We start from the raw sequence: 27,894 nt of genomic DNA, 5'->3' as shown, positions 1-27,894 counted from the left end.
CAATTCAACAAGACCAAGACAAATAAAAAGAACACCAACAATTGTGGAGAGAAAAATGTGAAATGTTGATACTAATGGTACTACCAGTAACAATATGCTTGGTCAGCTGTATCACAAAGGTGAGATATAGGCGTTTTTAGTAGAAAAAATTAGTATAAAATATATTATTTATAAATCATTAATAAAATAAATACATTTAATGATACGTTTAATAATGTAGTTTAATTTGATTTTTTATGAAGTTTTTTTCCTTATGCATTTTGCAGTACTGAAGTACTTTAAATACAACGTTTTACCATAGACAGAATGAATAAAACTAATTCATTGTGTACTTACCTTCTGTGCCATAGAGGGCGCAGTACAATAACTGTGGGACATGGACGTTCACTCAGGGTAACGAGGAAGACAAAGCGGAAGTAAATGTGCTCCGTTTCCTGGGTGAAGATGCCGGCATGTAAATAAACATGTGTGGATGACTTTGAAAGCTTTTACCGCTCAAGACGGCTCATCACCGCATAACAAACATAACAAAGGTACGTTTATCGTGTTAAATGTACTCGTAAAAGACGACAACATCGTGTAAAGCTTCACGGGAAAGCTTGGTGGCAATCAAGCGGCCAGAAAGGAATAGTCACATGAAAAAGGCCACTAATATTTTAGTATTAGTAATTAGTAAGGAACGCTGCTATGAGCAATGAATTACAATACGCTCTAAAATGTATTTGACTTCAGGAGTTCAATGAAGCCTATTCAGAGACTTATTTGTTTTTTTAGAGCCTAAGATGTTTTTGTATTATACTGACAATTTCTCAAATATTATGAATGCATTTATTGACTGTAAACATCTATACAATGCAATACAAGCGTTTCAGTTTTTAATTGAACAACTGAAATAAATAAACTTTCAAAATTCATATTTATATTGCATATATATATATATATATACATATATATATATAAAATCCTTGCTTCGTCTACTTTTTTTACACTGTTGGGTTCTTACAGATATTATAAGCAGATCTTCAAATTGCACAAAGAAGAAATGGGATTCAGACACCACATGTTTTGAACAAGCAAAACAAACATTTAAGTGAAATAGGCAGTTCATCAGCTGAGCAAAAATTTAAGACCATGGCTCAAAAAAACCCTGAAACCTCCCCGAAAGTATATAATATATACAGTGCATCCAGAAAGTATTCACAGCGCTTCACTTTTTCCACATTTTGTCATGTTACAGCCTCATTCCAAATTGTATTAATTTATTCTCTTACCTCAAAATTCTACACAAAATACTCCATTATGACAATGTGAAAAAGTTTTTTTTTGACCTTTTGTGAATTTATTAAAAATAGAAAACAAAAAAATCACATTTACATGAGTATTCACAGCCTTTGCCATGAAGCTCAAAATTGAGCTCAGGTGCATCTTTTTTCCACTGATCATCCTTGAGATCTTTCTACAGCTTAATTGGAGTCCACCTGCAGTAAATTCAGTTGATTGGACATGATTTGGAAATATAATAACTGTCTATATAAGGTCCCACAGTTGACTGTGCATGTCAGAGCACAAACACCAAGCATGAAGTCAAAAGAACTGTCTGTAGACCTGCGAGACAGGATTGTCTTGAGGCACAAATCTGGGGAAGGATGCAGAAAAATTTCTGCTGCTTTGAAGGTCCCAATGAGCACAGTGGCCTCCATTATTCGTAAATGGAAGACGTTTGGAACCACCAGGACTCTTCCTAGAGCTGGCCGGCCTTCTAAACTGAGCGATCGGGGAAGAAGGGCCTTAGTCAGGGAGGTGACCAAGGCCCCGATGGTCACTCTGTCAGAGCTCCAGCGTTCCTCTGTGGAGAGAGGAGAGCCTTCCAGAAGGACAACCATCTCTGCAGCAATCCACCAATCAGGCCTGTATGGTAGAGTGGCCAGACGAAAGCCACTCCTTAGTAAAGGGAACATGGCAGCCCGTCTGGAATTTGCCAAAAAGCACCTGAATGACTCTCAGACCATGAGAAAGAAAATTCTCTGGTCTGATGAGACAAAGATTGAACTCTTTGGTGTGAATGCCAGGCACCATGTTTGGAGGAAACCAGGCACTGCTCATCACCAGGCCAATACCATCCCTACAGTGAAGCATGGTGGTGGCAGCATCATGCTGTGGGGATGTTTTTCAGCAGCAGGAACTGGCAGACTAGTCAGGATAGAAGGAAAATGAATGCAGCAATATATAGAGATATCCTGGATGAAAACCTGCTCCAGAGCGCTCTTGACCTCAGTAGACTGGTCATGTACCTTGACCATATAGACAGTAGACATTAGCACACAGCCAAGATCTCAAAAGATTGGCTTCAGAACCACTCCGTGAATGTCCTGGAGTGGCCCAGCCAGAGTCCAGACTTGAATCCGATCGAACATCTCTGGAGAGATCTGAAAATGGCTGTGCACAGACGTCTCCCATCCAACCTGATGGAGCTTGAGACTTATTGCAAAGAAGAATGGGCAAAACTGCCTAAAGATAGGTGTGCTAAACTTGTGGGATCATATTCAAAAAGACTTGAGGCTGTAATTGCTGCCAAAGGTGGCTCAACAAAGTATTAAGCAAAGGCTGTGAATACTTATGTAAATGTGATTTTTTTGTTTTCTATTTTTAATAAATTCAAAACATGTCAAAAAAAACTTTTTTCACATGGAGTATTTTGTGTAGACTTTTGAGGTAAGAGATTAATTTAATTCAGTTTGGAATGAGGCTGTAACATGACAAAATGTAGAAAAAGTGAAGCGCTGTGAATACTTTCCGGATGCACTGTATATGTACATATATGCCACAACATAAAACACAGTTGTGTTACATGAAAATAACCATTTATTTACAAACACAACATCATGAACAATTTACAAGGAAAGACGCAGGCCGAGTTCTTATTCTTATTCTGCCACCTCGTTCTTCCATCTTAAAACTGCACCAAACCTGCGCTCCTCTATTGTGGACTTTCATCATCACCTCTTTATGCCGAGACCACAAAAAAATGTAAAGGACGTCTTTGGGAGTGAAGTTGAAAAAAACGTAAAAAAATGTAAAGTTGGATGGTAAAAATACTAAATACTTGAATGCAGTATTCTTAATTTTTTGTCTATGGAACACACAATTAGAAAATAATGTGTTAGCTAGTGTAGAAACACTCTCTAAAGTATACTTGCCAAATATTTCACTAAGAATAAATAGGGTGGAAAATATATCCACTATTTCTTTTGAAATAATTGTTGACATAGTACATTGTCATGACTATAGAGACTTTACAATTACTTTTTTTGAAGCTTATTTAGGCATTAGTTTAGTGAATTATTGAATAATAATCTCTTTTTTGCAGGATGGCTTCTGCACGCGTGGGACTGTGCGCTAGACGCAGCATCATCTCTGGATTTGATGGCCGCAGCTACTCCACGTTCAGCAAAGCCTCCAACCAGCAGGAGCAAAGCAGCAGCCTCCCAGTGTTTCAGTATGTGGGCCAGCACAAGAAGCCCAGCCACAAAGTGTTCGTGTGGGGCTTCAGCTTCACCGGAGCGCTCGGTATTCCCAGCTTTGTCGTGCCGGACAGCGGCCGCAAGAAGCCTCGCAAATTCCAGCTGACGCCTTACAGACTGGAGACCGCAGAGCAAGTATGTAAGCAGGCCGCGCGGCTTCTGGTGATTTTTCTTCCTGAATGCTAGATGTGTGTGCTGGTTTAGATCTCCTCAGCAGCTTGTGGTTACGGCTTCACCCTCATCGCCTCCTCCACCAAAGACGTCACCAAGCTGTGGGGCATGGGCCTGAACAAGGACTCTCAGCTGGGATTTCAGCGCACGCAGCACAGCCGAGGTAGGTCTACGCTGGTCTTTTTGCTCCAACATAACATGGCTTCCTTGCAAAATGAAATAGTTAAAATGGGTACTATATCAATCAATTTCATTGGTTCCAGACCCGACCGTGATAAAGGAATCTGTTTACAATTTCCGGTTTTTAACATTATCAGAGGCCTCAAGGCATGCAATATCATTACCTCTACATTGGAATGCTTGAAAAAATAGTGCAGTTAAGGTGTTATTTATTGTTGCAGTGTCTATGGCTGCCCCCTATAATCTATAATTGCCCCCGCTGGTGGTAAATGTATATGATACAACAATACAGGGATATATAAGTAAAGCTGGAACACAACCTTGTTGCTATTAAGTAGACCAAATCCCGTATGACTGCCATATATCACACCGTGTCTTCCTTAACGTGTCCGATATCCCGCCTTTGTAGACGAGAGCTACGACTACGTGCTGGAGCCATCGCCTGTGGCACTGCCCCTCGCCGAGCCCCTGCGGACCCGAGTGGTTCAGGTGTCATGTGGCCGGGCTCACTCTCTGGTGCTTACCGATCAGGAGGGAGGTGCGTGACTCTCTGTTTGCTGAGTGGAAGAGAGTGTGTGTGTTGTTAATAGTCTCTCTGTGAGTGTATGTGCTTGTGTGTGTGTGTGTGTGTGGGTCCACGCACCAGCCCAAGTTTTCATGTTATCATAACAATCTGTTATTATGTGTCCGTCCTCTACCAGTGTTCAGCATGGGCAATAATTCCTATGGACAATGTGGACGACGTATAGTGGAGGACGAAGCCTACAGGTGTGTGCTCATTCATTTATTATACATTCACGGAGCTCATTAGACACACCTACCTGCATGATTTAGTCACCGATACATTCAATGCAACAGCTCACAAACGTTGGATACATTGTTGTTCCCTACATTCATGCTTTTAAAAGGGGCAGTTTTATACATTGTGGTTGTCTACACCATTGTAGTAAAAATAGAAATTGATGAAAGATACACACTGGGATATATTGTGCTGGTCTCCAGACTTTATTTAAAGTGGACAATAAGAGACGTATGCTAAAACCCTTCATGGGCCCACAACAAATACATTCCCTTTGTTTTAGCACCGTCTGCTGGTGCAGTATAGAAATGGCACCTCAAACTCTGGTTTCCTCCCACCTTCCAAAAACCTCCCAAATACAAAAACTCCCAAAAACATGCTAGGTTAATTGGCCACTCCAAATTGTCCATAGGTATGAATGTGAGTGTGAATGGTTGTTTGTCTATATGTGCCCTGTGATTGGCTGGCCACCAGTCCAGGGTGTACCCCGCCTCTGGCCCAAAGACAGCTGGGATAGGCTCCAGCACCCCCCAACTGCAACATATCATATCATGAAAATGAGTTGTGTTCCATGAGTTGTAAAAGTGATGCGTTGTGTTGTCCCAACAGCGGCAGTCACATGCTTCACAAGATGGAGGGTGTGGGCGGCAGCAAGGTGGTCCAAGTGAGTGTCTGCCAATAAGAAGACTCTATGTCTGAGGTGGCTCTTACCGGTGTCTTCCCTCCTCCCCCTCTAGGTGGCCTGTGGTCAGGACCATAGCCTCTTCCTTACGGAGGGGGGCCAGGTGTACGCTTGTGGGTGGGGAGCGGATGGACAGACGGGTCAGAAACAAAACAACGCGGCTTTGTTTTGCGTTTATTTCATGTGCATACGTACATTACAGGTGTGGGACACCACAATGTGTCCTCCACGCCCACCCAGGTGGCGGGGGACCTGGCGGGGGTGGCGGTGCAGCAGGTCAGCACCTACGGAGACTGCAGCCTGGCCGTGTCCAAAGACGGCCAGCTGTACGGGTGGGGCAACTCGGAATACCGCCAGCTGGCCTCTGTCACCGAGGCCACGCAGGTGAGGAGGACCAGGCTGGCCAACAGGGGGCAGTGTTTTCATCATTGGACACTCATGGTTATACATTCATGTTGCAATAAAAAAAATCTGGAGCATCTAAAAAAAAATGCTGTTTTTGCCTGCTCCTTTTCAGATCAACATTCCTCGTCATGTCCCACTCGGAGGCTGTGGGAAGGTGGTGCAGGCGGCATGCGGGGGCACGCAGGTGGCAATCCTCAACGGTAAGGACACAATATTACACACAAACGTAGCGACGTGGTTACGTTTAAAGCGTATTTTCAGGAAAAGCATAACAAACCTTGTCTCTTCCAGAGAGAGGCGAAGTGTTCGTTTGGGGATACGGGATTCTGGGAAAAGGCCCCAAGCTGTCGGAATCCTCCACTCCTGAGATGATTCCACCCACGCTGTTTGGACGCTCTGACTTTAACCCCTTGGTCGGCGTCACCAAGATCCGATGCGGTCTCAGTCACTTTGCAGCTGTGACGGGTAAAAATGTCTTAAAAAAAATTAAAATGGCTTTAAATTCATTTGTCTTGATGCTTGCAGATCGCGGCGAGCTCTTTGTGTGGGGGAAGAATGTCCGAGGTTGTTTGGGCATTGGCAAAAGAGACGACCAGTTCTTCCCATGGCGGGTAAGGAGAGTCACACTTAAATGTTTCAGATCAGCGAACAAATGTAAATATCAGTCAAAGACAACACAACGGAACACAAAATGCAGTTTTTAAATTAAAAGTTTTATTATTAAGAGAGAAAAAAATCCAAACCTACATGAGCCTGTGTGAAAAAGTGATTTTAAAACATACCTTTTAAAACACAACTGAGATTCTAAAGATTATAAAGTCATTGCTAAAGCTTTGGAACTCCAGCAAACCGCAGTGAGAGCCATCATCCACAAATGGCCAAAACATGGAACAGTGGTGAACCTTCCCTGAGTGGCCGGCCAACCAAAATAGCCCCAAGAGCACAAATAACATCCAAGAGGTCACAAAAGACCCCACAAGAACATCCAAAGAATTGCAGCACTCACATGCCTCTATTAAGGTCAGTTCAGGTTCATGACTCCTCCATAAGAACGAAAAGACACTGGGCAAAAACGCTGAACAAAAAGAACATTAAGGCTCATCTCGATTTTGCCAGAACACATCTTGATGATCCCCAAGACCTTTGGCAAAATACTCAAATTTCAACTTCTTGGAAGGTGTGTTTTGCCAGAGCAAAATATGGTGGTGGTAGTGTGATGGTCTGGGGCTGTTTTAGGACCTGGAAGACTTGCTGTGATAAATGGAACCAGGAATTCTGCTGTCCAGCAAAAAATGGTGAAGGAGAATGTCTGAAACCAACCATGGGTTCTGCAGCAGGACAATGATCCAAAACCAAATGAAGACTTTGGAGTGGCTTAGTCAAAGTCCTGACCTGAATCCTATTGAGATGCTGTGGCATGACCTTAAAAAGGCTTCATGCTGGAAAGCCTCCAATGTGGCTGAATGACAACAATCCTGCAAAGATGAGTGGGCCAAAATCCCTCCACAGTGCTGTAAGAGACTCATTGCAAGTTATCACAAACGCTTGATTGCAGTTGTTGCTGCTAAGGGTGGCCCAACCAGTTATTAGCTTGGGGGCAATCACTTTTTCACACAGGGCCATGTGTCTCTCTTAATAATAAAAAGTTCTATTTAAGAATTTCATTTTGTGTTCAGTCGTGCTGTCATTAATATTGACAATATTGACTAATATTTCAATTAGTTTGGTGATCTGAAACTGAAAACTAGGCTGTTTCATTTGGTTTCAATAATTGTTAGTGTTCTTGCTTCAGTGAGGATAAGCAGCATAGAGGATGGATGGATGGATGGATGGGTGTTATAGTATATGTCATGGATAAAATCATACACAGTAACAAAGTGTTCTCATGGCAGGTGACCGTCCCGGGTCATGTGGTGGACGTAGCGTGCGGTGTGGACCACATGGTGGCGCTGGTCAAGTCCCTTCTTTGACGCCTGAGATGAAAGGTTTGTGAATCTGTACTCCCGCTGACGTTCAGGGCGCCTCAGGAAGACACTTAGTCTCCAATCCAACCAGATGCTCTCTGCGGGGAGACCTTTTTCGCAAACGTGGATTACATAAGCTGGGGAGTGGGGGGCAATCCCAGATGAAAGAAAACACGAGCAACCTGCAGAGAAGTTACTAGAGCAGAAATGGCGCTCGGTGGAGGGTGAAGGTGCTCATGAAGAACCTCTAAATGTGTTTACTCAGCTCCAATCCAAATGACAGGTGATACACCTGCACTCATTTCCCGCTGATGTGCAGCAGGCTCCGATATCAACACACACATCAGCCAAATCATGCTGAGTCAGCACAATGACTCAGCATTTCTGCTAAAACACATTACCGTAGCGTGCAACCCAGGAAAAGCATTGTACCATTCCCAGTTTGAACTCAAGTTTGCCACAAAGTCACACTGAGGCGTCGCCTGAGAAAATAAGAAATAAAATATGACTCTTCAATGTAAAATCTTCCATTTGACCTGTAAATAAATAAAGATGTAGATAAATGTACAGCTACGGTTTGGATTGCCAAAAAGCTAAAACTGATAAGAAAATGAGGCAGAGGAGGCCGCCATGTCAGCAGTTTATTGATTAAAGTAGACATTGGGAACAGATAATAGTGACGGACAATCAATCCTCCGTTGGTAAGCAAAGACCGTACAAACGACGCAAAACTCACAGCTCAACAAAAATGGAAAAACAAAAATGTGGTTTAGTTGAATCTTTTTCTCCCCTAACACACAAAAGTCTCCAAATGAAAATCCAAGATGGTTTGAAATGGACACAATCAGTAGAAATGTCACCTTCTTGGTATTTGAACACTGACAGCATTCTTGCAACTAGTCGGGTCTGAAGAGAAGAACGGGTGTTAGGTGCAAAGTGTGCTGAAGAAGCTCAAAGAAGCAAAAGAAAAGAAAGGTGATCATCTGTAAATGTTAAGACCAATAGTATAATCTCCCATTCTTGCTAAGATCTATAGCGCTCCCGCCTGTTTTCACATCAGTACAGCAGGCCTATTGGGATTGAAAAGGGGGCTGGGGGGGGGGGTCCTGCAATAAAGTGCAGACTGGGGCAAGTGAGGTGGGGGGAGGAGGGTTGGGGGCGAAGGGGCAGAGTGTTACCCCCCCGTGTGAATGTTAGCTTATTAAGTTTAGCACACCGTCACATGGTCCAAAGTGGCTCAGTAATACATGACTTCAACACGCAAACAACGACATGGTCGCCAGGTCACACTGGGAGCAACATCCCTTACATCACTTTAGCTCCATTTAGGCTTGGCAACTGTCCACAAAAACACAAACACACAATGTACGTGTTTGGAGGCGCTAGCAGCCAAAGCTAAGCTAACTTTTTTTATATTTCATATTTTTTATTTAAGGGCAACTTAGCCTAACCTTTTGCCGGTAAAATAAATAACATGTGAAATGTTTAGACTTGTTATTGTTATGGGCAAAAGTTAAGCTAACTAGTGTGACTGAATCCATATTTCTGCCTTTAAACTTCAATTTTCAACCGTACTCGGCTAGCATAAAATCTAAAAATGCATGCTAACAATTTGAAATGTAGCTATACAGTCGCCCTCGCTACATTGCGGTTCAAACATCACTGCCCCCCGCTGTATTGCGCTGTTTAAAAAATGAATAAGCCATCGACTACAGTCTATTATGAGGTCAAAAATATTGTGTTATATGTAGTATTGTGGTCACTAGCCGTCAGTACATTTCCATGGATGAGACATTAACACTGCAATGAGTCAGCCACGGAATGTCCGCCATGATGGAGTGGAAAACAGTTCTCCCATTCCGTGGAGAAATGGAAAAACACGTTTTTGAATTATTACGCTGTCATTCTCCCCCAACTCCATTTGAAATACTGTCTCAAGTTTCGAAGAAATAAATTGGAGGCTAACTTGTTAGCTCAGTAGCTTGCTATATGCTATGAGTGGCGGCTGTCTCTTATGTCCGTTCCTGTGCATTAACAGCGATAAATGAGGGACGACTGTAAATCATGTTAGCATGGTAATGTTTATTAGCATTAGCTTGTGAGCGTTGTGGACATAGTGTTACTAAAACCTTGTATTACTGTGGCATACGGTGGATGTAATCGGTGGCGCTAGCACCTTTTTGGGTTGAGCTGAGCTAATTATGTTTTTAAAAGGTCAATTTCATACTTTTAGAAACAAAAATAAATAAGTACAATTTAGTGAAGACATTCTCAGGGATTTAATTCTTGGTAGAATTTAGCTGTTTTTGATCATTTTACTGACAAAATTTTTCTCCCTTGCTAAAAAAGAAAAAACACCCTGATTTTTAGAATACAATTTTACCCAAGAACAACGTGCTCATTTCATAATCATGTAGCTAAATAACCAATTTCAACCTTAGCGAGTGTATAAGTGAAAATGTAAGTATTTTGTGTGGTAATGTGTAAACTATGTTAGCACACCGATGTTTATTAGCATGTCATGCTAATGTGCTACTAGCAGTAAGCAGCTCGATTTGATGAGAAGGTGGCGACAAGTTTGGCGGGCTAACTGATTTCAGACAAATATTTTGGGGGTGAAAAAAGAAGTAGCATACACATGAGTCACATTTGTTTTCACAATACAAAACATATTGAATGGAAAGTTAGCTTAGCCCAAGCTACCAATAAAACATTAAAAGCAACATCAACAAAGGAAAAAAAACTAAGTCTTGCAGAATCTTTCCTTCCAGATCAAGTAGTCACCATATGGATTAATGCTACATATTTACCCGCTAAATCCTTCAGTCGGGGGAGTGACTTGTTGCTCGCAGTGTGAACGCATCAAAACAGCATCGCTTATTTCACGTACATCCCGACAAAAGTGGGCGCCTCAGAGCTGTAACAGCAATTATTCATCCAGCGACGCAGGACACTGCCGTAAAGGAAGCCCACCATCTTCTCTTCACGACAATCGCTGGAGTAGCAGAAGTGTCTGGTCTTAAACTGCACTTAATCGGCGCCGCCCCACCGCTGTTACGGCTCTGGTACTACCTACAAAATTAGCGGTAGTTTGAAATTGGTTGGTGGTTTAACTTCACGTTTCAACGCCTATAACGCCATGCGTTGGCCTCCTTCAATTGCACACGTTTTTCACCAAAAAGGCATCATCACTTTCGGCATTCAAACAAAAACATCTTGGCACTGACAAAATGACCTGACCTAAAACAAACTAAAGAAAAAGGTTGAGTTGTAATATTTCTTTTGAGAGTACATTCGTCATCCTTCCACTAGAGGGAGCTGGAACTTACACAGTAGGCATGATGAGGGAGGGAAGCAGCGTCAGAGAGGACAGTCTGGTCAGCTAAAGCAACAACTACCAGGGTGGGCCAGCACAGGATGCTAGAGAAAAAAATGGCCGAACAACAAAGGTGAAAACCCCGCCCTCTTTGTGGTTAAAGCCTTCCTCTCGGAGCCGCTCCTCAGTAGTCCACTAAGAAGCTCTTGGCACTTTTTGGAAATGATAAACCATCGAGTTTCTTCCATTTCGCTACGCCGTGCTCTCCGTCCTTAGCGCTCCAATCACGCTCTGGATGTTCTCTTCGGGAACCTGCGAAGACACAAAGCGGATCATCCATCTGCCGGCCGACATTTACAAAAAAAATCCCCATGGCTCACCAGGGCGTGGTCAAACTTGAAGGTACTAATGTAGTAAGCTGGAATGTCGGCAGTCGCCAGCGGCTCCGATATCTGAGCCACGATGCCGCACTCGTCTGAAGAAGACGTGAAATCACACCTTGGTATTTACCAGCCCACACAGAAAGGAGGCCAGGTTACAAAAACTCACCAAATCCTAAAGGTTGTCCCCCGATTCGGACCATTTTCCATAGCTCACCAGAAGCGCTGGTGAAGAGGACGTTGTTTGGAAACCTGGACATAAAAAAAGACAAGTCAATAAGGACAAATCCAATCAAACGCTAACGTGTGATTAGAAACCACCGCGGTGACATTCAGTCGTTGTTCAGTAGCTGTGGTCTGCTACAGTCAACGAGGAGGAAGTAGCTAGGTAGCGTTAGCGTTAGCAAGGTAGGTAGGTGGGTCTGTCTGTTATAGTTTGCTTTCTGTGGCATCATTTAGCTAGCTCTCATTCTATTATCTTCCATACTGATGCTGTAGCGTCAACATGCTAACTAGCTGGGTGTGTCTTTCTGTTGCTTTTTTCTTCCTTTTCTTAGCTAGCTAGTGATCATGAAAATGAGTGGTGCGGAGTTAACCAGTCGTTATCAGTGTTACTAGCATCACCCTAGCCCGGTTTGCTCCAGATAACCAAAGTTGGTGGTGGTCTTAAGTTAATCAGGAACCAGGAAGAAACATAAAATTGAGTTTGTTAGCTAGGTGTTGTCTGTTATCTTCAACAGCTATATACTGTAGCGATAATAAGATAGCTAGGTGTTGCTTTCAAAAATGAAAAAAGAACAAAATATTGTAGTTTACACTTAGAAAAATAGTTGACTTTTTTTCAGATTTGTGGCTGCGTGCTATTGGTCCAAATATCTTCTATATCTATTTGCAACCCCCCCCAGAACAGATGAGACGAGCAGATTAATACAATGAAGGTAACCTTTTCGGCAGTGGCTCCTTTTGCTAACCTCTGAGTGGTCTGTTCGTCCATGACTAAAGAGATATAACCTTCGATCAGGGAGAAGGAGAAGAAGCGGATGTGGCCGGCATCCTCCCCGGATGCTCCCGATTCCTTCGGCCTGGAGAAAAGATGAAATAGTTATAGCGTAAAAGGTTCTAGGTCCTAGGTTCTGGACCTAAGATGAGCAGTGGCTCACCCTCCGGAGTAGAACATGACGTCCATGAGGAGGGTGGCTACTGAGGGAAGCGTGTCCGGGTCCAAGCTGGTCACACAGAACATGTTGCTGGGGCTGGATAGTGGGTGAATGATGGGACGGGGCACTGGAGACGGGGGAATGATAATAAATAACGGAACCGCATGAAGACCCGGCAGTGGAGGTTGGGCTGGACCTACCCAGTTTTGGCTTCACAAAGCCATTGGTCACGCCCAGATTATGTGCAGCGACGGTCTCGCCATTGACCACCCGCAGTAAAGTGAATTCGGAAGACAGCGTGTGCATGACCATGGGCAGGTCTCGCTCTCGGACCTAAAGACAAAACACCAAATGAACACTGCCATCCTGATTGTATGCACATAATGGAAAGAAACCGGATGTCTTAATCAGACAGGCCAGTGTCCAGACAGGAAACAGTTCTGTGTTTTGTGATCCTCTTTTATGTATCAGACTGTCAACACTGACACAGATTCTACCCTCCACGCACAGCAACGTACAGCAAAGCAATCAAAAGACCCCCGGTGGCCAGAGAGGATTTCTTCCCAAAGGTTCACCCTGTTGAAGACATGTATGTCCCCTCACAGGAGCACGACTCACCAGGATGAAGTCCGTCTGATACGTGGACAGCATGAACACTGAGATGTTGTGGTCGGCCAGCGGTGCAATGACTGACTTGGCTATCTTGGTGACACCGATGGGCTGCGAGGTGGAGGCGTTGCCGCCACCCGACACCACGTTGAGTGCCAACCACGTGGCATCGGCGACGCTGATGTGCTCCGACTCTGGCAGCTCTGGGGAACAAAAGGGACCCATGAAACACAGCATTGCTGCTGCTAAGCATTAACAGTAATGGTTTGTATGTCCGTAGAGTCTGTTTTTGATAAAAATATATCATCTCCATGTCTTTGTTTACTTCACTTTTTGAAATTCCAGCTTTCCAGGACAGCATGAAAGGACACATCTGAAAATAAATAAATCTATCCCTTTTCCATGGCACTTGTCCTCACTAGGGTACAGGTATGCTGGAGCCTATCCCGGCTGACTTCGGGCGAGAAGCAGGGTACACCCTGGACTGGTCGCCAGCCAATCACAGGGCAGCTTCTGTTGCAATAGAGTGTGTTAGCATGTTAGCACTGTAGCTCTGCTAGAGTAGCCAATGTCCATTTGTGATAGGGATTTGAACTTACAATCGTGACTACACGTCTCTCTCTTTCCTGCATGTTCTAGCATGTGACGGGACACACCTATTTCAACTATAAAGCTTGAAAAAAAACACAAACAAAACAACAACAATGTTGTATTTACTTAACTGTAAACCAAGCTACTGCAACATTATTATAGCAGCTAACACAAATATCTACTTTCTGGTGTAGTGCAGCAGAAACACTTGTTTCTATTACTCTCTGGTTCTACCATATCTTACTTATTGTGTGGAAATATGGGCTAATAACTATAAAAGCAATCTTCACTTGCTAAATGTACTGCAAAAAAGGTCAGTAAGGATAATTCATAATGCCGCCTACAGAGAACATACTAACTCCTTATTTCTAAAATCACAAATACTTCAACTTGCTGATATACAGTAAAGTCTCGTTATATCGATATCGGTTATATTGAAGTACTGCTTATTACAATACTATTTTCATTTCCCGGCAAATTTCTAGTCTTTTATGATATAATTAGTTCCGTTAGTACGATACCCGGTTATTATGATAATCCGGTTACTACGATGCCCTTTTCATCTCCCGCCAGCCAATTTGGTCTGCTTATACCGATACAAAAGCAGCTTAAATCAATCTTTGCTTAAGGATTTCAATACCAAAAAAGAACACGGCGAACGGCTGCTTCCAGTCAACTTTATTTTTCACACTTCCACCACCAGAGCACAGCACACACACCGATTCCCGCACTTCCTGGTTCACAGGTCATGCTCAACCCGCCCCACATAGCTGGCCAAACACATGCCTGCAACAGAAGAACCAACTGACATAGCATACACACCTTTTCCAACGAAGACACAAGCGTACAAATACATGTATTTAATTGTGTTGTATTCAGATATCTTTTTATTGCTTGCAATAATCACTGTTTTTCATATGTACATGCTGGCGTTCGTGGCATGTGTTTGGCCAGCTATGTGGGGCGGGTTGAGCATGACCTGTGAACCAGGAAGTGCGGGAATCGGTGTGTGTGCTGTGCTCTGGTGGTGGAAGTGTGAAAAATAAAGTTGACTGGAAGCAGCCGTTCGCCGTGTTCTTTTTTGGTATTGAAATCCTTAAGAAAAGATTGATTTAAGCTGCTCGACATTGTTCTATACTATAGAACAATGTCGAGTGCATTAATGCCCACTTTTAATGCAGTTCGGCGCAGGATCGGATATATCGACAGTCCGGTTATATCGATATTTTTTCAGACTCCCGACAATATCGATATGATGAGTGTAGGAGCTATTTATTAGTGTGTTCCTAGGTTTCTGATATCTGTTGATTTATTTTTTGTTGTTTTGTTTGGATTACTTGATAATATTTTCTTGTTAGTTATTTATTTATTTGTTTATCTATCATATTTTGTTGGGGTTAATTAGTAGTTAATTTCTGGGTTTATTTCATTGGATAACACCCTGGGCACCTGCAATATATTTAGGTAGGCAGTGCTCACAGGACCAGCATGCACCGGGGTGGGCCTATGGTTTTTGTACCAGCGCAAGAGAGGCAACAGGAAAAGGCCCTTGTTCCTTTTTGTTTGTTTGTTTGCTTGCTTGGTAATAAAAGGAAATAAGAAGAAACGGAACAAGATTGTTTGGACAATGACTCTTTTGCCTGCGTAAAACAAAACCCATGGTGCATCAGTGGCCTTTTGATTATAGTGTAAGTTACGTTTATTTATTTTTTTTGAAGGACAAATAGCCGCTACAACGAGACTTTACTGTAGTTCATCTTCAAACAGCTAAAATAATGCATAAGGCTAAAAACAACCAATTAGCTAAAAATGTCATCCAATACGTCTCTACAAGAGAGGAGAAATATGATTTGAGGGAAGAAGTACATTTGAAACACTTCTATGCTAGGACTACGTTATGCTAGCCATAGCATTTCAGTATGTGGAATCAAACTATGGAATGGATTGAGTAAGGAAATCAGACAATGCACAACGATGAGCCAATTCAAGAAACAATACAAGCAGTTGATGTTTGCTAAATACAAGGATGAAGAGTCTTGAACCAATCATGATGTGCTATATATATCACTATATTGACACTTACTAGGGTACCCATTATGGCATTGGATGCTCATATCACCTTGTACTTCGGTACAAGGTGCATTATTTAAAAAACAAACAAAAAAAACCTTCAACTGTATTATGGAAAGCAGGAAGTGAACAAATGTAACAGTTACTGATTGTAAAAGCACCAGATGGAGGTGTAGGATTTAATAAGCTTTGCTTCTTCCTACTCCTTTTGGACATGTGGAACTGTGAACTGATTATGGGATGCACTCAATTGTAATCTGATGCATGTTCAAATGAAATAAAACCATTACCATTACTTGCTGGCGTAATGAATAAGGCTAAGCAAACATGACGTTTAGCATCACATCAGTAGCGATACTTGTGTTCCTCACATTTACCATGTTGGCATCTATACAATGGGCAAGAGTTGCGTCAAAAGTGAATCAAGTGCACAGTATCGCTTCTTGGAGACAAACACAGCTAATCATTAGCTTAAAGCTACACACATAAAACAGCGTGTTCTCAGTCGGGTATACTAAAAATATGTGTAAACGGTAGAATCCAGCATAAAACCCTTCCATGACACTATTGTGGGACTACTGTGGGATTCAAATTGTTGATAAACATTGCCATATGGGAGCTGTTAGCATTGGTGCTAGCTGGTCTAGAAGTGATGATGGTCAGGCTTAGCAGGTGGGTACAACATTTCACAGCAGTGTCATGACTCCTCAACCACCATGTCTAGAAGGTGATGACCATTGCAGATGAATCAAGGTTCATAAACAGAGGCGGTTTGCCCATCCCATATTTTCCTGAAATCAGCTGTAGAAAATACCTGTGACAGTTATGCAACAAACAGGCCATGGTCTCCAGGGAAACGGAAGAGAAGGGGTTGTAATGACATGGTGGATTCATTCAAAGCCAGCACCAGCTTGGACCCACATCCACAGTGACAACATGTGCTCAAACATTACTGGGTTACGCTGTCACTTTTTTGTCTTGATCTGTGGTTGCTACAGCAACTGTTCAGGGCAGGCTCACCTTTAAAGCCCTCCTCGTCCACAATGATGGTGTAGTCCTCTGGGGTCTCTGTCAAGCTGAAGAACTTGCACCTGAGTGAGGCAAAAAAAAAGGAAGGTGAGGTCACCTAGTGGATACAGGACGCGTATTTACGACCTTAGAGCCCGACTTGAACAAGTCTGGCATCTTGTCGTGTCTACTGCTTTCACAAAGCATCAATCTGTCTGCTTGGTGGATCAAGGACTTATATGAGGCTGCAAATACGCCCGTAAATGTTGGTACGGTCCATCAAGGATCATCGTGGCTAGAGCTTGGCAAACTTCCTTCATAAAACTAAAAATAACACTGATAAATTGTGCACTTTAGTGTATTTGTTTTACAAGTCAACTAACACATTGCTCTAATAGATTTTGTTTTCTGTGTACTAAGGCTGTGTGGAAAGTATTTGACGTTTAATGAGTTAAAGACTAAACCAGGAAACTGTCATGAGTATTCACACTTCAGTGTTGGTTCCCTCAAAAGACAACCCATTCAAAGTGAAACACTACAGTGACTGGGGGGAGGGAGCCAGGATTCAAACGCCAACCTTACTTCTTTATTGGTGTCTTCCATCCATCCATTTTCTATGCCGCTTATCCTCACTAGGGTGACAGGTATGTTGGAGCCTATCCCAGCTGACCCTGGACTGGTGGCCAGCCAATCACAGGGCACATATAGACAAACAACCATTCACACTCACATTCATACCTATGGACAATTTGGATTGGCCAATTAACCTGACATGCATGTTTTTGGAATGTGGGAGGAAACCGGAGTACCCATGCAGGCACGGGTAGAACATGCAAACTCCACAGAGATGCCAAGTGGAGAATCGAACGACTAGTGTCTAGTGAAATGCAAAAAGGGCTTGCCAAATATCAGATCAGCAGACTACATATGTACATACATGGGGGCGAGCATGTTGGCCACGCAGTCAGGAGATAGGGAACCGGATCGGGATCCGGGATCCAGATCCAGTACTCCGGTTTCCTCCCACATTCCAAAAACATGCTAGGTTAATTGGCGACTCCAAATTGTCCATAGGTATGAATGTGAGTGAAAAGTTGATTGATTTGTTGCTTTACATAAAAATAAAAAAGATAACCTAGATGGCTTTGAATACTGATCCCTTCTGCTACATGTTCTTATTCTGTGTGAGTTCCAATAATATGAACGTTGTCTATATGTGCCCTGGGATTGGCTGGCGACCAGTCAAAGCTTACTGAGGCGTTTGGTCGACGAAGTATATAAATATAAACAAACATCACAAAATGGTGCGCACTCACAGACAGTGTCACTTGCTACACTGCAGAAGAAATGCAAGCTTTCAATACGGTTGAAAAGCCGACATTTTGGAAATGTTAGACAGACAGTGGGAGGTTCCTGGGAGAACGTATATGTCACACACAGTAATTCCTTGGGAGAATGTTTAGCACAGCTAACGTCAACATGTTGGCGTTCCATGCTGCCACGCTGTCAAATGAAGTGGCAACAGATTTGTATATGGCATGTGGCTAGTCTGCGATTTTATGTTCCCCTGTTCTTTCTTATGACAATTATCATCCAGCCAAATGTGTTATTGTGAACTGTAATGATGAGCAGTGAGCTTTGACAAGCGAACAATACCACAACAACAGATTAGCAGATGAATGCATGCCATATTTGTCTTTACGGTGGAAAAAATGACAAGAAGGTGACAGTCCTCCGTCATGTGTCATTTTATTGTGGACAAATTGTTCCTTGCGTCATTACAAGGTCTACGTAACCACACGTGGTTCTTCTGTAGCCCGAATACCATTCCAAGATACAAACCCAACGCTGCATTAGTCAAATTCCCAGCATGAGTAAGGAACTTCTCAAGGAGTCTTTGATGGCGTGTTGTTGAACTCTGCACGACCTCGTCTCTTTCCCAACAACAAACATTAATGACATGAAATATTTGTGGAGGGCAGGGAGGGGAGTTCCTCAATTTGGGAGCGCTACGGAATCCTGTTGAGAGCTGACAGACGTCCCTCACAAATACAGCCGCTTATTACTGTTTCTGCTACTTTATTTAGCGCCAACGTGTGTTTTAGGTGGCTAAAACAGGACTTTTTGGAAAACTTACAGCAGGACATACACTGGCCGCTTAGTGCTCTTTTTTAATTCCTACGTTTCCCAGAATAGAAGACACACCTTCCTATTCAAAGAAACATTTTTGCTAAATTATTAATAATTAAATCTGCTAAATTATGGTAAGGGCTGGGCTGTAAAAAGAGGCTTACAGAGGCAGCCAAGGTTGTTGCCTCAATAAAATAGAGGAAGTGAGGAGATGGGGTTGTTGTTCTGAAATCTTGTTTCAGCTGCCATTATATATCCTATATAATCCTATATTATATTATAACTGTCACTGTAGGATCTGGTCTGTGCATGTGCAAAACGCGTCTACCAACCATGTGTACTACGCATGTGCAACATACAACATCAGACTAGATAGGTTACTACATACATACATACACTAATCAGACTAGATAGGTTCCTTTTTTTTGGTGGGCTCTGGGTCGTGGGGGAGCCTTGACCAAGGGTTTGGGGGCGGGTCTGGCCGGTGGCTCACAGGCGGCCCCTGCTATTTGCCGGTGTCTGGTTGGCCCCCTCTGTCTCTTTGGTGGAGACGGGTCGGCGCTGGGGCGGAGGATGGGGCATTCACTTTTTACGGCTGTTGGGGTGTCACTTCTCTGGTGGGCTCTGCTGTGTGTGTCACGTGCCTTGGGGACGTGGTTGTGCTCTGCCTCATGCGGGTCCCGGTTCTCCAGCAGTCTCTGTGGTGTTGCTCCCTGGGCTGCCATGGTGATGGATATGTCGCCGGGTCGCGGTCCCTGCTGTTCTGGCGGTTGTGGGAGCTGCCTCGGGGCGTGTGGTTTGTCCGCAGCTCCTGATGGTCTGGGGGTGGCATAGCTGGCGCAATCTCTGGTGGGGCCCCTGCGTGGGGTGGCCGAGGTTGGCGGGCCAGACTGGTTGCCATGAGGGGCTGGGTGGGGCCTGTGGCCGGTCCTGCAGCCCATGGTTTGGTCCGAGTGGTGTTGTGCTGGCTTGCCCCACTCGGTTGGTCGGTAGTGCGGGGTGGGTGCGGGGTGGGTGTGTGCACTGCAACACCTCACATACATGTAAGTCCTTGGGGGGTGATCAGCAATTGGTTGTGCCAGGGGTGAGGGGTTTCCTGGTGAGGGGTTTCCTTGTGGATGCCCATTTGTCCTTCCTCTGGCTTGGTCACCCTTCAATTTTAACTGCACCTTAGACACTCAGTTCTGGGGGGGGATCTGGGCAGGCATGGGACCCACCATTGCTCAGCTTCCCTCCACTTTAAATTACTCCATATGATACATGCACACACACATACACCACACATAGGTCAGCCCTTTGGTGCAGGCGTAGCGGGCTGGACCGGCCTTCTGCCTACCCCCGCGATTGGCCCGCTGGCTGCTGGGGCGTGGCGGCTCGCTCAGGGTGCCCTGGTCTGCGGGATGTTTTGGTCTGGTCTGCCTGGCCTTCCTGGGGGTTCCGCTGGAGCCAACTGACACTGGGGATTGCCCGAGGGGTGCGGTTGGCGGTACCTCCCTTGGTCTGTCCTGGGTCGCGGGCACCTCCGTGCCCTTGAGCGGTCAGCGGTTCAGCGGTCTCCGGGCAGTGGGGTCTATGCTGCTGGTGGCCTGAAGTCTGCGGTGGTGGCTGCTACGGGGACCTACGGGGATCTCGCTTGTGGGGATGGGGGTCTGGGTGGCGTGTAGGGTGCATCCGCCTCGGAGTCGGGCCTGCTGGGGGGACGATACTCTCCTGTTTGGGTGTCTGCTACCACTGGTCTCTATGCTCTGCTGCATCGCTTTCCTTGTCTTTGCCCGTCCCCGGTCTGTCTTAGGGCTCGTCGGGGATGGTTCTCCGGTATGTGGGTGGTGCGCTGCTGGTTCTGGGGGCAGGTCGGGCCTCCCGATGGATGGTGAGGTCCGTTGGTGCCCTAGTGCTGGTCTTGACTCCTCGGCTCTGGTGCTTGGCCTCCCCGTGGCTTGGAGCTGTGGCACTTCCTCTCTGGGGGTGAGAGCTGGTGAGCTGCACCCATGGGGTCGGTGGATCTCTGGCGGTGGAGGCTTGACCTGGCTATGCGGGGCGGGGTTTACTGGGTGGCAGAAGGCGGTCCATCTCCTTTTGTCATTCTCAGTGACAATTACACATTCACAGACACACGCATTCACACATATGAGCACACATCTATGAATATATACACAGAAGTACACACCTCCATATGGACACTCACAGCACATGGGTGCTTCTCTACACAATCTACCATCTTATCCCTGAAGTCTATATGCTATTGGTATGCTATTATTACAGTAATAATGATGTCAAGCAGTGAGATTTTAATTACTGTAACTGTATGGCTGTAATTGTGTTTACTATCACGGTTCATGTCTTCATTGTTACTATTGCTACTGGTAAGTTGGACTGTTTCACTTCACTGATATCATCTCCATTGTGACCCTTAGCCATCATTGACATTTAACTCATGCAGTCCTGTTTGTCACTCTTGTTCTTATGGGAATTGTTGTTGCTGCTGTTTTTGTATCTCTCTCCCTACTGCCCCCCACCACCCCAGTTTCTCTTCTTCTTCTTGTCTGTGTTTCTTCTTGCTCTGGTCCGGCCGCTCTAAATTTGCATAACAAAAACATCAAAGAACGGCAAAACTAGAATGGTTATTAGTGCATACATACACTAGTCAGACTAGATAGGTAACTTGGTTACTGTACATTACATTACTGTACTGATCCTCTACAGGAGGATGCATGTCAAGACAGGAATGGTTTTGCTCTTTTGTGGTATCAAATGATGGTCGTGGGGATACAATGGAGTCCAACGATTATGGTTTGGGTGGTATCACCTCCGATAGTCATGGACCCACCTGAAACCAAGGTGGCTGTCCATTTTGACTTGTCTGTCCTCTACGTTAAGGTTGAGAAACCATCTCTGAACAGAGGGGAAGGTCTGTGACACCCCCTTTCTCTCACAGACAGTGCTGTCCTTTCATCTCTTCCTAGAAGATTCAATCATTGAACTTCTCAGTTCTGAAAAAAACTCTAGCTGTTGGTATGCATCGGAATCCATCTTTGCACTCTGCTTACAGCTGTTTACATTCAAATAACACAGCATTTTACGTACTGTTTTATACGGTTTATTACCCATTACCTGGATCGCATGTGTCACCCACGTCATAAACATCACTTTGTAGCGGTCATATGACATCAGTCAGCTGACAGGAAGCGCCCCTCCTGATTCGCTGTTGCTGTTCCGTAGCAAAGTAAATAGAAATGTAACTTTATTACTCTGATTAGAGATAAATAACTAAAGTTAACCATTCACTTGTAGCGACTAGGGAGCCACGAGACACCATACAACATTGATTACTTTAAAGAAAAGTACAATGAAAAAAATTGTTGTATTCTACTGTACTTAACTACTTTACACTCTTCTGCACTCTGTGTGTATGCTACCGGCTCCGCCTCCACCTACCAACTGACAAAAGGCTCACTCTGTTCATGCCGTTGTTCTACGGGTGTTTTCTACACTATAATTCCATAATTCATTGGAAAATGTGCCTATGTGTTCATTGTATGGAACGAACGCACCAAGGTGCTGAAACCAATGCACAGAGTGAACCCTCTGGTTTGAAGGTGGGAGATGAAGAAAACAGACAATATACAGTGAAGAAAATAAGTATTTGAACACCCTGCTATTTTGCTATTTCTCCCACTTAGAAATCATGGAGGGGTCTGAAATTTTCATCGTAGGTGCATGTCCACTGTGAGAGAGATAAACTAAAAAGAAAAATCCAGAAATCACAATGCATGATTTTTTAACAATTTATTTGTGTGATACAGCTGCTAATAAGTATTTGAACACCTGAGAAAATGAATGTTAATATTTGGTACAGTAGCCTTTGTTTGCTATTACAGAGGTCAAACGTTTCCTGTAGTTTTTCACCAGGTTTGCACACACTGCAGGAGGGATCTTGGCCCACTCCTCCACACAGATCTTCTCTAGATCAGTCAGGTTTCTGGGCTGTCGCTGAGAAACACGGAGTTTGAGCTCCCTCCAAAGATTTTCGATTGGGTTCAGGTCTGGAGACTGGCTGGGCCATGCTAGAACCTTGATATGCTTCTTACGGAGCCACTCCTTGGTTTTCCTGGCTGTGTGCTTCGGGTCGTTGTCGTGTTGGAAGACCCAGCCACGACCCATCTTCAATGCTCTGACAGAGGGAAGGAGGTTGTTCCCCAAAATCTCACAATACACGGCCCCAGTCATCCTCTCTTTAATGCAGTGCACTCGTCCTGTCCCATGTGCAGAAAAACACCCCCAAAGCATGATGCTACCACCCCCATGCTTCACAGTAGGGATGGTGTTCTTCGGATTGTACTCTTCATTCTTCTTCCTCCAAACACGCTTATTGGAATTATGACCAAAAAGTTCTATTTTGGTCTCATCTGACCATAAAACTTTCTCCCATGACTCCTCTGTATCATCCAAATGGTCATATGCAAACTTAAGACGGGCCTTGACATGTGCTGGTTTAAGCAGGGGAACCTTTCGTGCCATGCATGATTTCACATCATGACGTCTTAGTGTATTACCTACAGTAACCTTGGAAACGGTGGTCCCAGCTCTTTTCAGGTCATTGACCAAGTCCTGTCGTGTAGTTCTGGGCTGATTCCTCACCTTTCTTAGAATCATTGAGACCCCACGAGGTGATATCTTGCATGGGGCTCCACTCCGATTGAGATTGACCGTCATGTTTAGCTTCTTCCATTTTCTAATGATAGCTCCAACAGTGGACCTTTTTTCACCAAGCTGCTTGGTAATTGCTCCGTAGCCCTTTCCAGCCTTGTGGAGGTGTACAATTTTGTCTCTGGTGTCTTTGGACAGCTCTTTGGTCTTCGCCATGTTACAAGTTAAAGTCTTACTGATTGTATGGGGTGGACAGGTGTCTTTATGCAGCTAACGACCTCAAACAGGTGCATCTGATTCAGGATGATACATGGAGTGCAGGTGGACTTCTAATGGGCAGACTAACAGGTCTTTCAGGGTCAGAATTCTAGATGATACACAGGTGTTCAAATACTTATTTGCAGCTGTATCACACAAATAAATTGTTAAAAAATCATGCATTGTGATTTCTGGATTTTTCTTTTTAGTTTATCTCTCTCACAGTGGACATGCACCTACGATGAAAATTTCAGACCCCTCCATGATTTCTAAGTGGGAGAAATAGCAAAATAGCAGGGTGTTCAAATACTTATTTTCTTCACTGTATCATCCCAGACTTTGCGCCCACAAGACACTTTTTCTGAACTCTTGGTGAATAAAGACTTTCGAAGCATCCACATGCTGGTAAAGTCATTTAAAGCAAAGAGCCACCTTCATTATGTATAAGAATAGGATTTTTGAAAAATAAGAAATATGAAGTGCTGCTGTTAAAGCAACACAAACGATACCGAGCTTGGCCCAATGAGCTGCAGTATACACTTTCAACAAGGGAGCTCATTGGGTCCATTAAGCTAGCACCAATAAGGAAATGTTTGCTAAAAGTGGAAGATCCTGACAAAATGTATGACCAACAGGATCTGTAAAATGACCAAAATCCAGAAATCCTAAAAAAATCCCGACATACAAAAGTTGCAATGCTGTCATTGGTGAATAAAACTTGACTTCAACCTCAGATCTAATGTGAAGTCCCACATTTCGGGATTAGGCCAACATTTTCCAGTAAAACTCCGCCTCTGACGTTCTATTATGGAGTTGCGTCATCACCTCTTTTTGCCTCTCACGCAAAAAAGGAGTATAGATACATCGTTGGGAGTGAGCAGTCGGGTTGGAAAAACTCAATATAAATACGCCTTTGTGTGAAATGGCCGATTGCAAGTAGCATCTTCTGTGAAGATGAGCACCACGGTAGCCTCAAAAGAACTGTCAAATGACCTGAGAGCAAAGACTGTTCACCATCATGGTCTAGGGGAAGGATACAAAAGCTAGCTCAGGGATTTCAGCTGTCAGGTTCCACTCTGAGGAACGTAGTGAGGGAGTGGAAGACCACAGGGACAGTTCTAGTCAAGACCTGGAGTGGCAGGCCAAAAAAATCTCATATAAGCAGAAGCCAAGGATGCTGATAACAGTCAAACTCAACCCACAGACCAGATCCAAAGACCTACAACATGATCTTGGTGCAGATGGTGTCACTGTGCATCCTTCAACTATCCAGCTATTCTGGGAGAGTCACGCAGAAGAAGCCTTTTCTTCTCACATGCCACAAATGGAGTGGTTTAAGGTATGCTAAAGCACATTTGGACAAGCCAGCTTCGTTTTGGAATAAGGTGCTGTGGACTGATGAAACTACAATGGACAATTTGGACAAAACAAGGGGTGGTATGCGTGGCGGATAAAGAAACACTTGCTACCCACAGTAACATTTGGTGGTGGTTCCATCATGCTGTGGGGCTGTGTGGCCAGTGTAGGTACTCTAAATCTTCAAGTTGAAGGTGGCACCGATACCAGTCAGCAGATTGTTGCCAACAATGTTTAAGAATCAGTGACGAACCTGAATTTGTGCTGTGATTGGATACTTCCAACAAGACAACGACCCTAAACACTGCTCCAATTCTACTAAGGCATTCATGCAGAGGAACAAGTACAACGTTCTGTAAGGGCCATCTCAGTCCCCAGACCTAAATATTATTGAAAGTCTGGTGTGATTTAAAGCGGGCTGTCCATGCTTGGAAACTATTAAACCCGACTCAACTGTTGACGTTTTTAAAGAGGAATGGTCAAAAATACCTTTAACCAGGATCTAGAACCTCATTGGAAGCTGCAGGAAGTGTTTATTTCTGCAAAGGGAGGATCTACTAAATTTTTATGTCATTTTTCTGTTGGGGTGCCCAAATTTGTGCACCCGCCTACTTTGGTTTAAATAATTATCTGTAAATCCGATTAACATCATTTCCCTTCTCATCTATCCCTGTGTTGGTCTGCTATATGATATCTTTAACTGAAAGGGCGGATCCCAACAACCAGTCATTTATAAAGGAAAATATTAAATTATCCGGGGTGCCCAAACTTTTTCATACCACTGTATGCTCCAATCCTGGCACTAGCCACGTTTACATGAGGAGTTTTTCCTTGTTCCAAATGGAATCTTTCCGAATGACATGACACGAAAACAATGGCATCCATGGAAAGGAATATACCAATACCTTGTCTACATGCACCGCTATAATCAACCAGCATAGTCAATGGGGCATGCGCAGTAAAGCGTACATCAACATCACGGGATACCGACTTCCCTGAGTTTTTCTTTCACTTCTTGGAATAACTCCGTATTGCCAGTTTTTCCTTCGTCCAGTCTTGAAATTTAGTTTGGATCAAAAACAAAGTTTCCACAGCAGTCCAACGCCGAATGCTGGCCTCCATTTTTAAAACTGAAGAATGTCTTGAGCTGCGTGTTACGTCATATCTGAGCATGCGCTGAAAGAACGCACCCGGGATAAATTTAAACAGGAAAAGATCAAATTCAATCTTGCTAATATTTTACAATTAAATTCGGGACATGTTTTATATAGATATATATTTTCTTTTTAAAGAAAAACTGGACTTGTGAATGGCGTACAGAAGGGTTTAGATTCTGTTCCACAGATGGCGCTAATGCACACAAAAGCTGCTTGCCAACCACCAATGAACAACAGAAGACAAAAAACATGATGAAGAAGAACGCACCCTGACAACGTTCCGTTTGAGTGGGTACACGAAACCTCAATCGGATTGGGGAAAGGAATATTCCACCCCTGGGAATCCGATTATATGTTCATTCGGATTGGCACTTTTCTTTCAGAATAAAGTGTACACAAAGGTTACATTCTTTCCGTTTGAGCAAATAAACCAAATGCAATTGGAATATTTGGGTCCATGTATACATGGCTATTGCTAATGAGCCGTTTTCTCTACATCTGACCATCCCAACTACTTTTTCATGTTGTCACCGATGATGCATGCCAGTGTGATCCAGTCACAAGGTTTAAACCTATCTAATACTTTCCATATGCAGAAATATAGTGTTGAAAATGTCAGGATAAGAAATAAGAAGGATACAAAGTTGGGGGTTGGGTGGGGGGGTCATGTTCATGACGAGCCCACCACCTAAAGTAGGCTTTGAGTTTTGCCCCCCCCCCTCAATTTTGCACCCCTGCCAAGGGAACTTAGCCTGCTTAGGCTCATACTGTATTAAGAGCCCAAAAAGGTGAATGATGAGGCGGCTAAACCTGAAGGCCTCAGCAGCATCTTTTTGGATTGAATGGAGACTATGAACGCCACACAAAGCAGTATAACACTACACTGGCTTACATACAGTAATAAAAAGACACACACCCCCCAGGCTGGCGTCGACCCAGCCACAGATGGTACAAGGCTAGCAAATGACAACAAGGATATGCCTGGAAAGCGGTGCTAGAACAAACAGCCTGTTAGTGTCTTTCTTTTTCTCTTTAAGAAAACACATTTAAATAGGGCTTATGATACGTTCAAGGCACCACCGGAACTAGCTTCAATGACACAGCTAGCATTTTTAAAGCTCGCCACTTCAAATTTAAAGCGTTTTTTATTTGTGTGCATAATTATCATGAGTGACCTACCTTGTTTTGGAGGCCAGGAAGGCGAGTTTTATTAATCCGTGAGTGCAAATCTGGATGCCCTCTTTCTCTATACTCGCCACTTTCAAGCTGTGCTCTAAAATGTGAAGCTCCATCTTTTACGTCTTCTCATTGGAAGGGGCAGCTAAGAAAAACAACAAAAATAAAATGACAACAAAAGCTATGGACTTTCAAATAAGATGCATAAATAAATAAATAGTCTTGACAAGCTAAAGTCGTAGAGACAGAGAGGGGCAGAGGGTGGAATAAAGAAAGCAGAGGTAAAAAAAAAGAGAGAGAGAGCGAGAGAGCGACAG

General features: G+C 43.8%; 2 protein-coding genes across 2 annotated transcripts; one reads left to right on the top strand and one right to left on the bottom strand.

The window, feature by feature from the left end:
• The first annotated feature begins 379 nt into the window (after positions 1-379).
• On the top strand, positions 380-13,548 carry rcc1l (RCC1 like). Its single transcript, XM_058087451.2, has 13 exons — positions 380-533; positions 3,368-3,656; positions 3,726-3,855; positions 4,282-4,410; positions 4,574-4,640; positions 5,281-5,335; positions 5,409-5,493; positions 5,556-5,737; positions 5,871-5,958; positions 6,050-6,223; positions 6,284-6,369; positions 7,651-7,743; positions 13,181-13,548. Exons 2-12 carry the CDS (start codon positions 3,369-3,371, stop codon positions 7,726-7,728), a joined length of 1,362 nt encoding a protein of 453 aa, XP_057943434.2. The 5' UTR covers positions 380-533; position 3,368; the 3' UTR covers positions 7,729-7,743; positions 13,181-13,548.
• castor2 (cytosolic arginine sensor for mTORC1 subunit 2) lies at positions 8,349-27,880 on the bottom strand. Its single transcript, XM_058087452.2, has 9 exons — positions 27,581-27,880; positions 16,866-16,936; positions 13,194-13,387; positions 12,776-12,908; positions 12,579-12,702; positions 12,390-12,500; positions 11,588-11,670; positions 11,419-11,513; positions 8,349-11,350 (listed from the first exon to the last, which is right to left on the bottom strand). Exons 1-9 carry the CDS (start codon positions 27,691-27,693, stop codon positions 11,291-11,293), a joined length of 984 nt encoding a protein of 327 aa, XP_057943435.2. The 5' UTR covers positions 27,694-27,880; the 3' UTR covers positions 8,349-11,290.
• Between the last annotated feature and the right edge of the window lie 14 nt (positions 27,881-27,894).

Source organism: Doryrhamphus excisus, linkage group LG21, assembly GCF_037039965.1.
Source record: "Doryrhamphus excisus strain RoL-2023G ecotype Guam linkage group LG21, RoL_Dexc_Guam_v1.1, whole genome shotgun sequence".
In the NCBI taxonomy this organism is placed as follows: domain Eukaryota; kingdom Metazoa; phylum Chordata; class Actinopteri; order Syngnathiformes; family Syngnathidae; genus Doryrhamphus; species Doryrhamphus excisus.
Note: the sequence above shows the minus strand (reverse complement) of the source record. Positions and strands in the feature narration are given on the sequence as shown.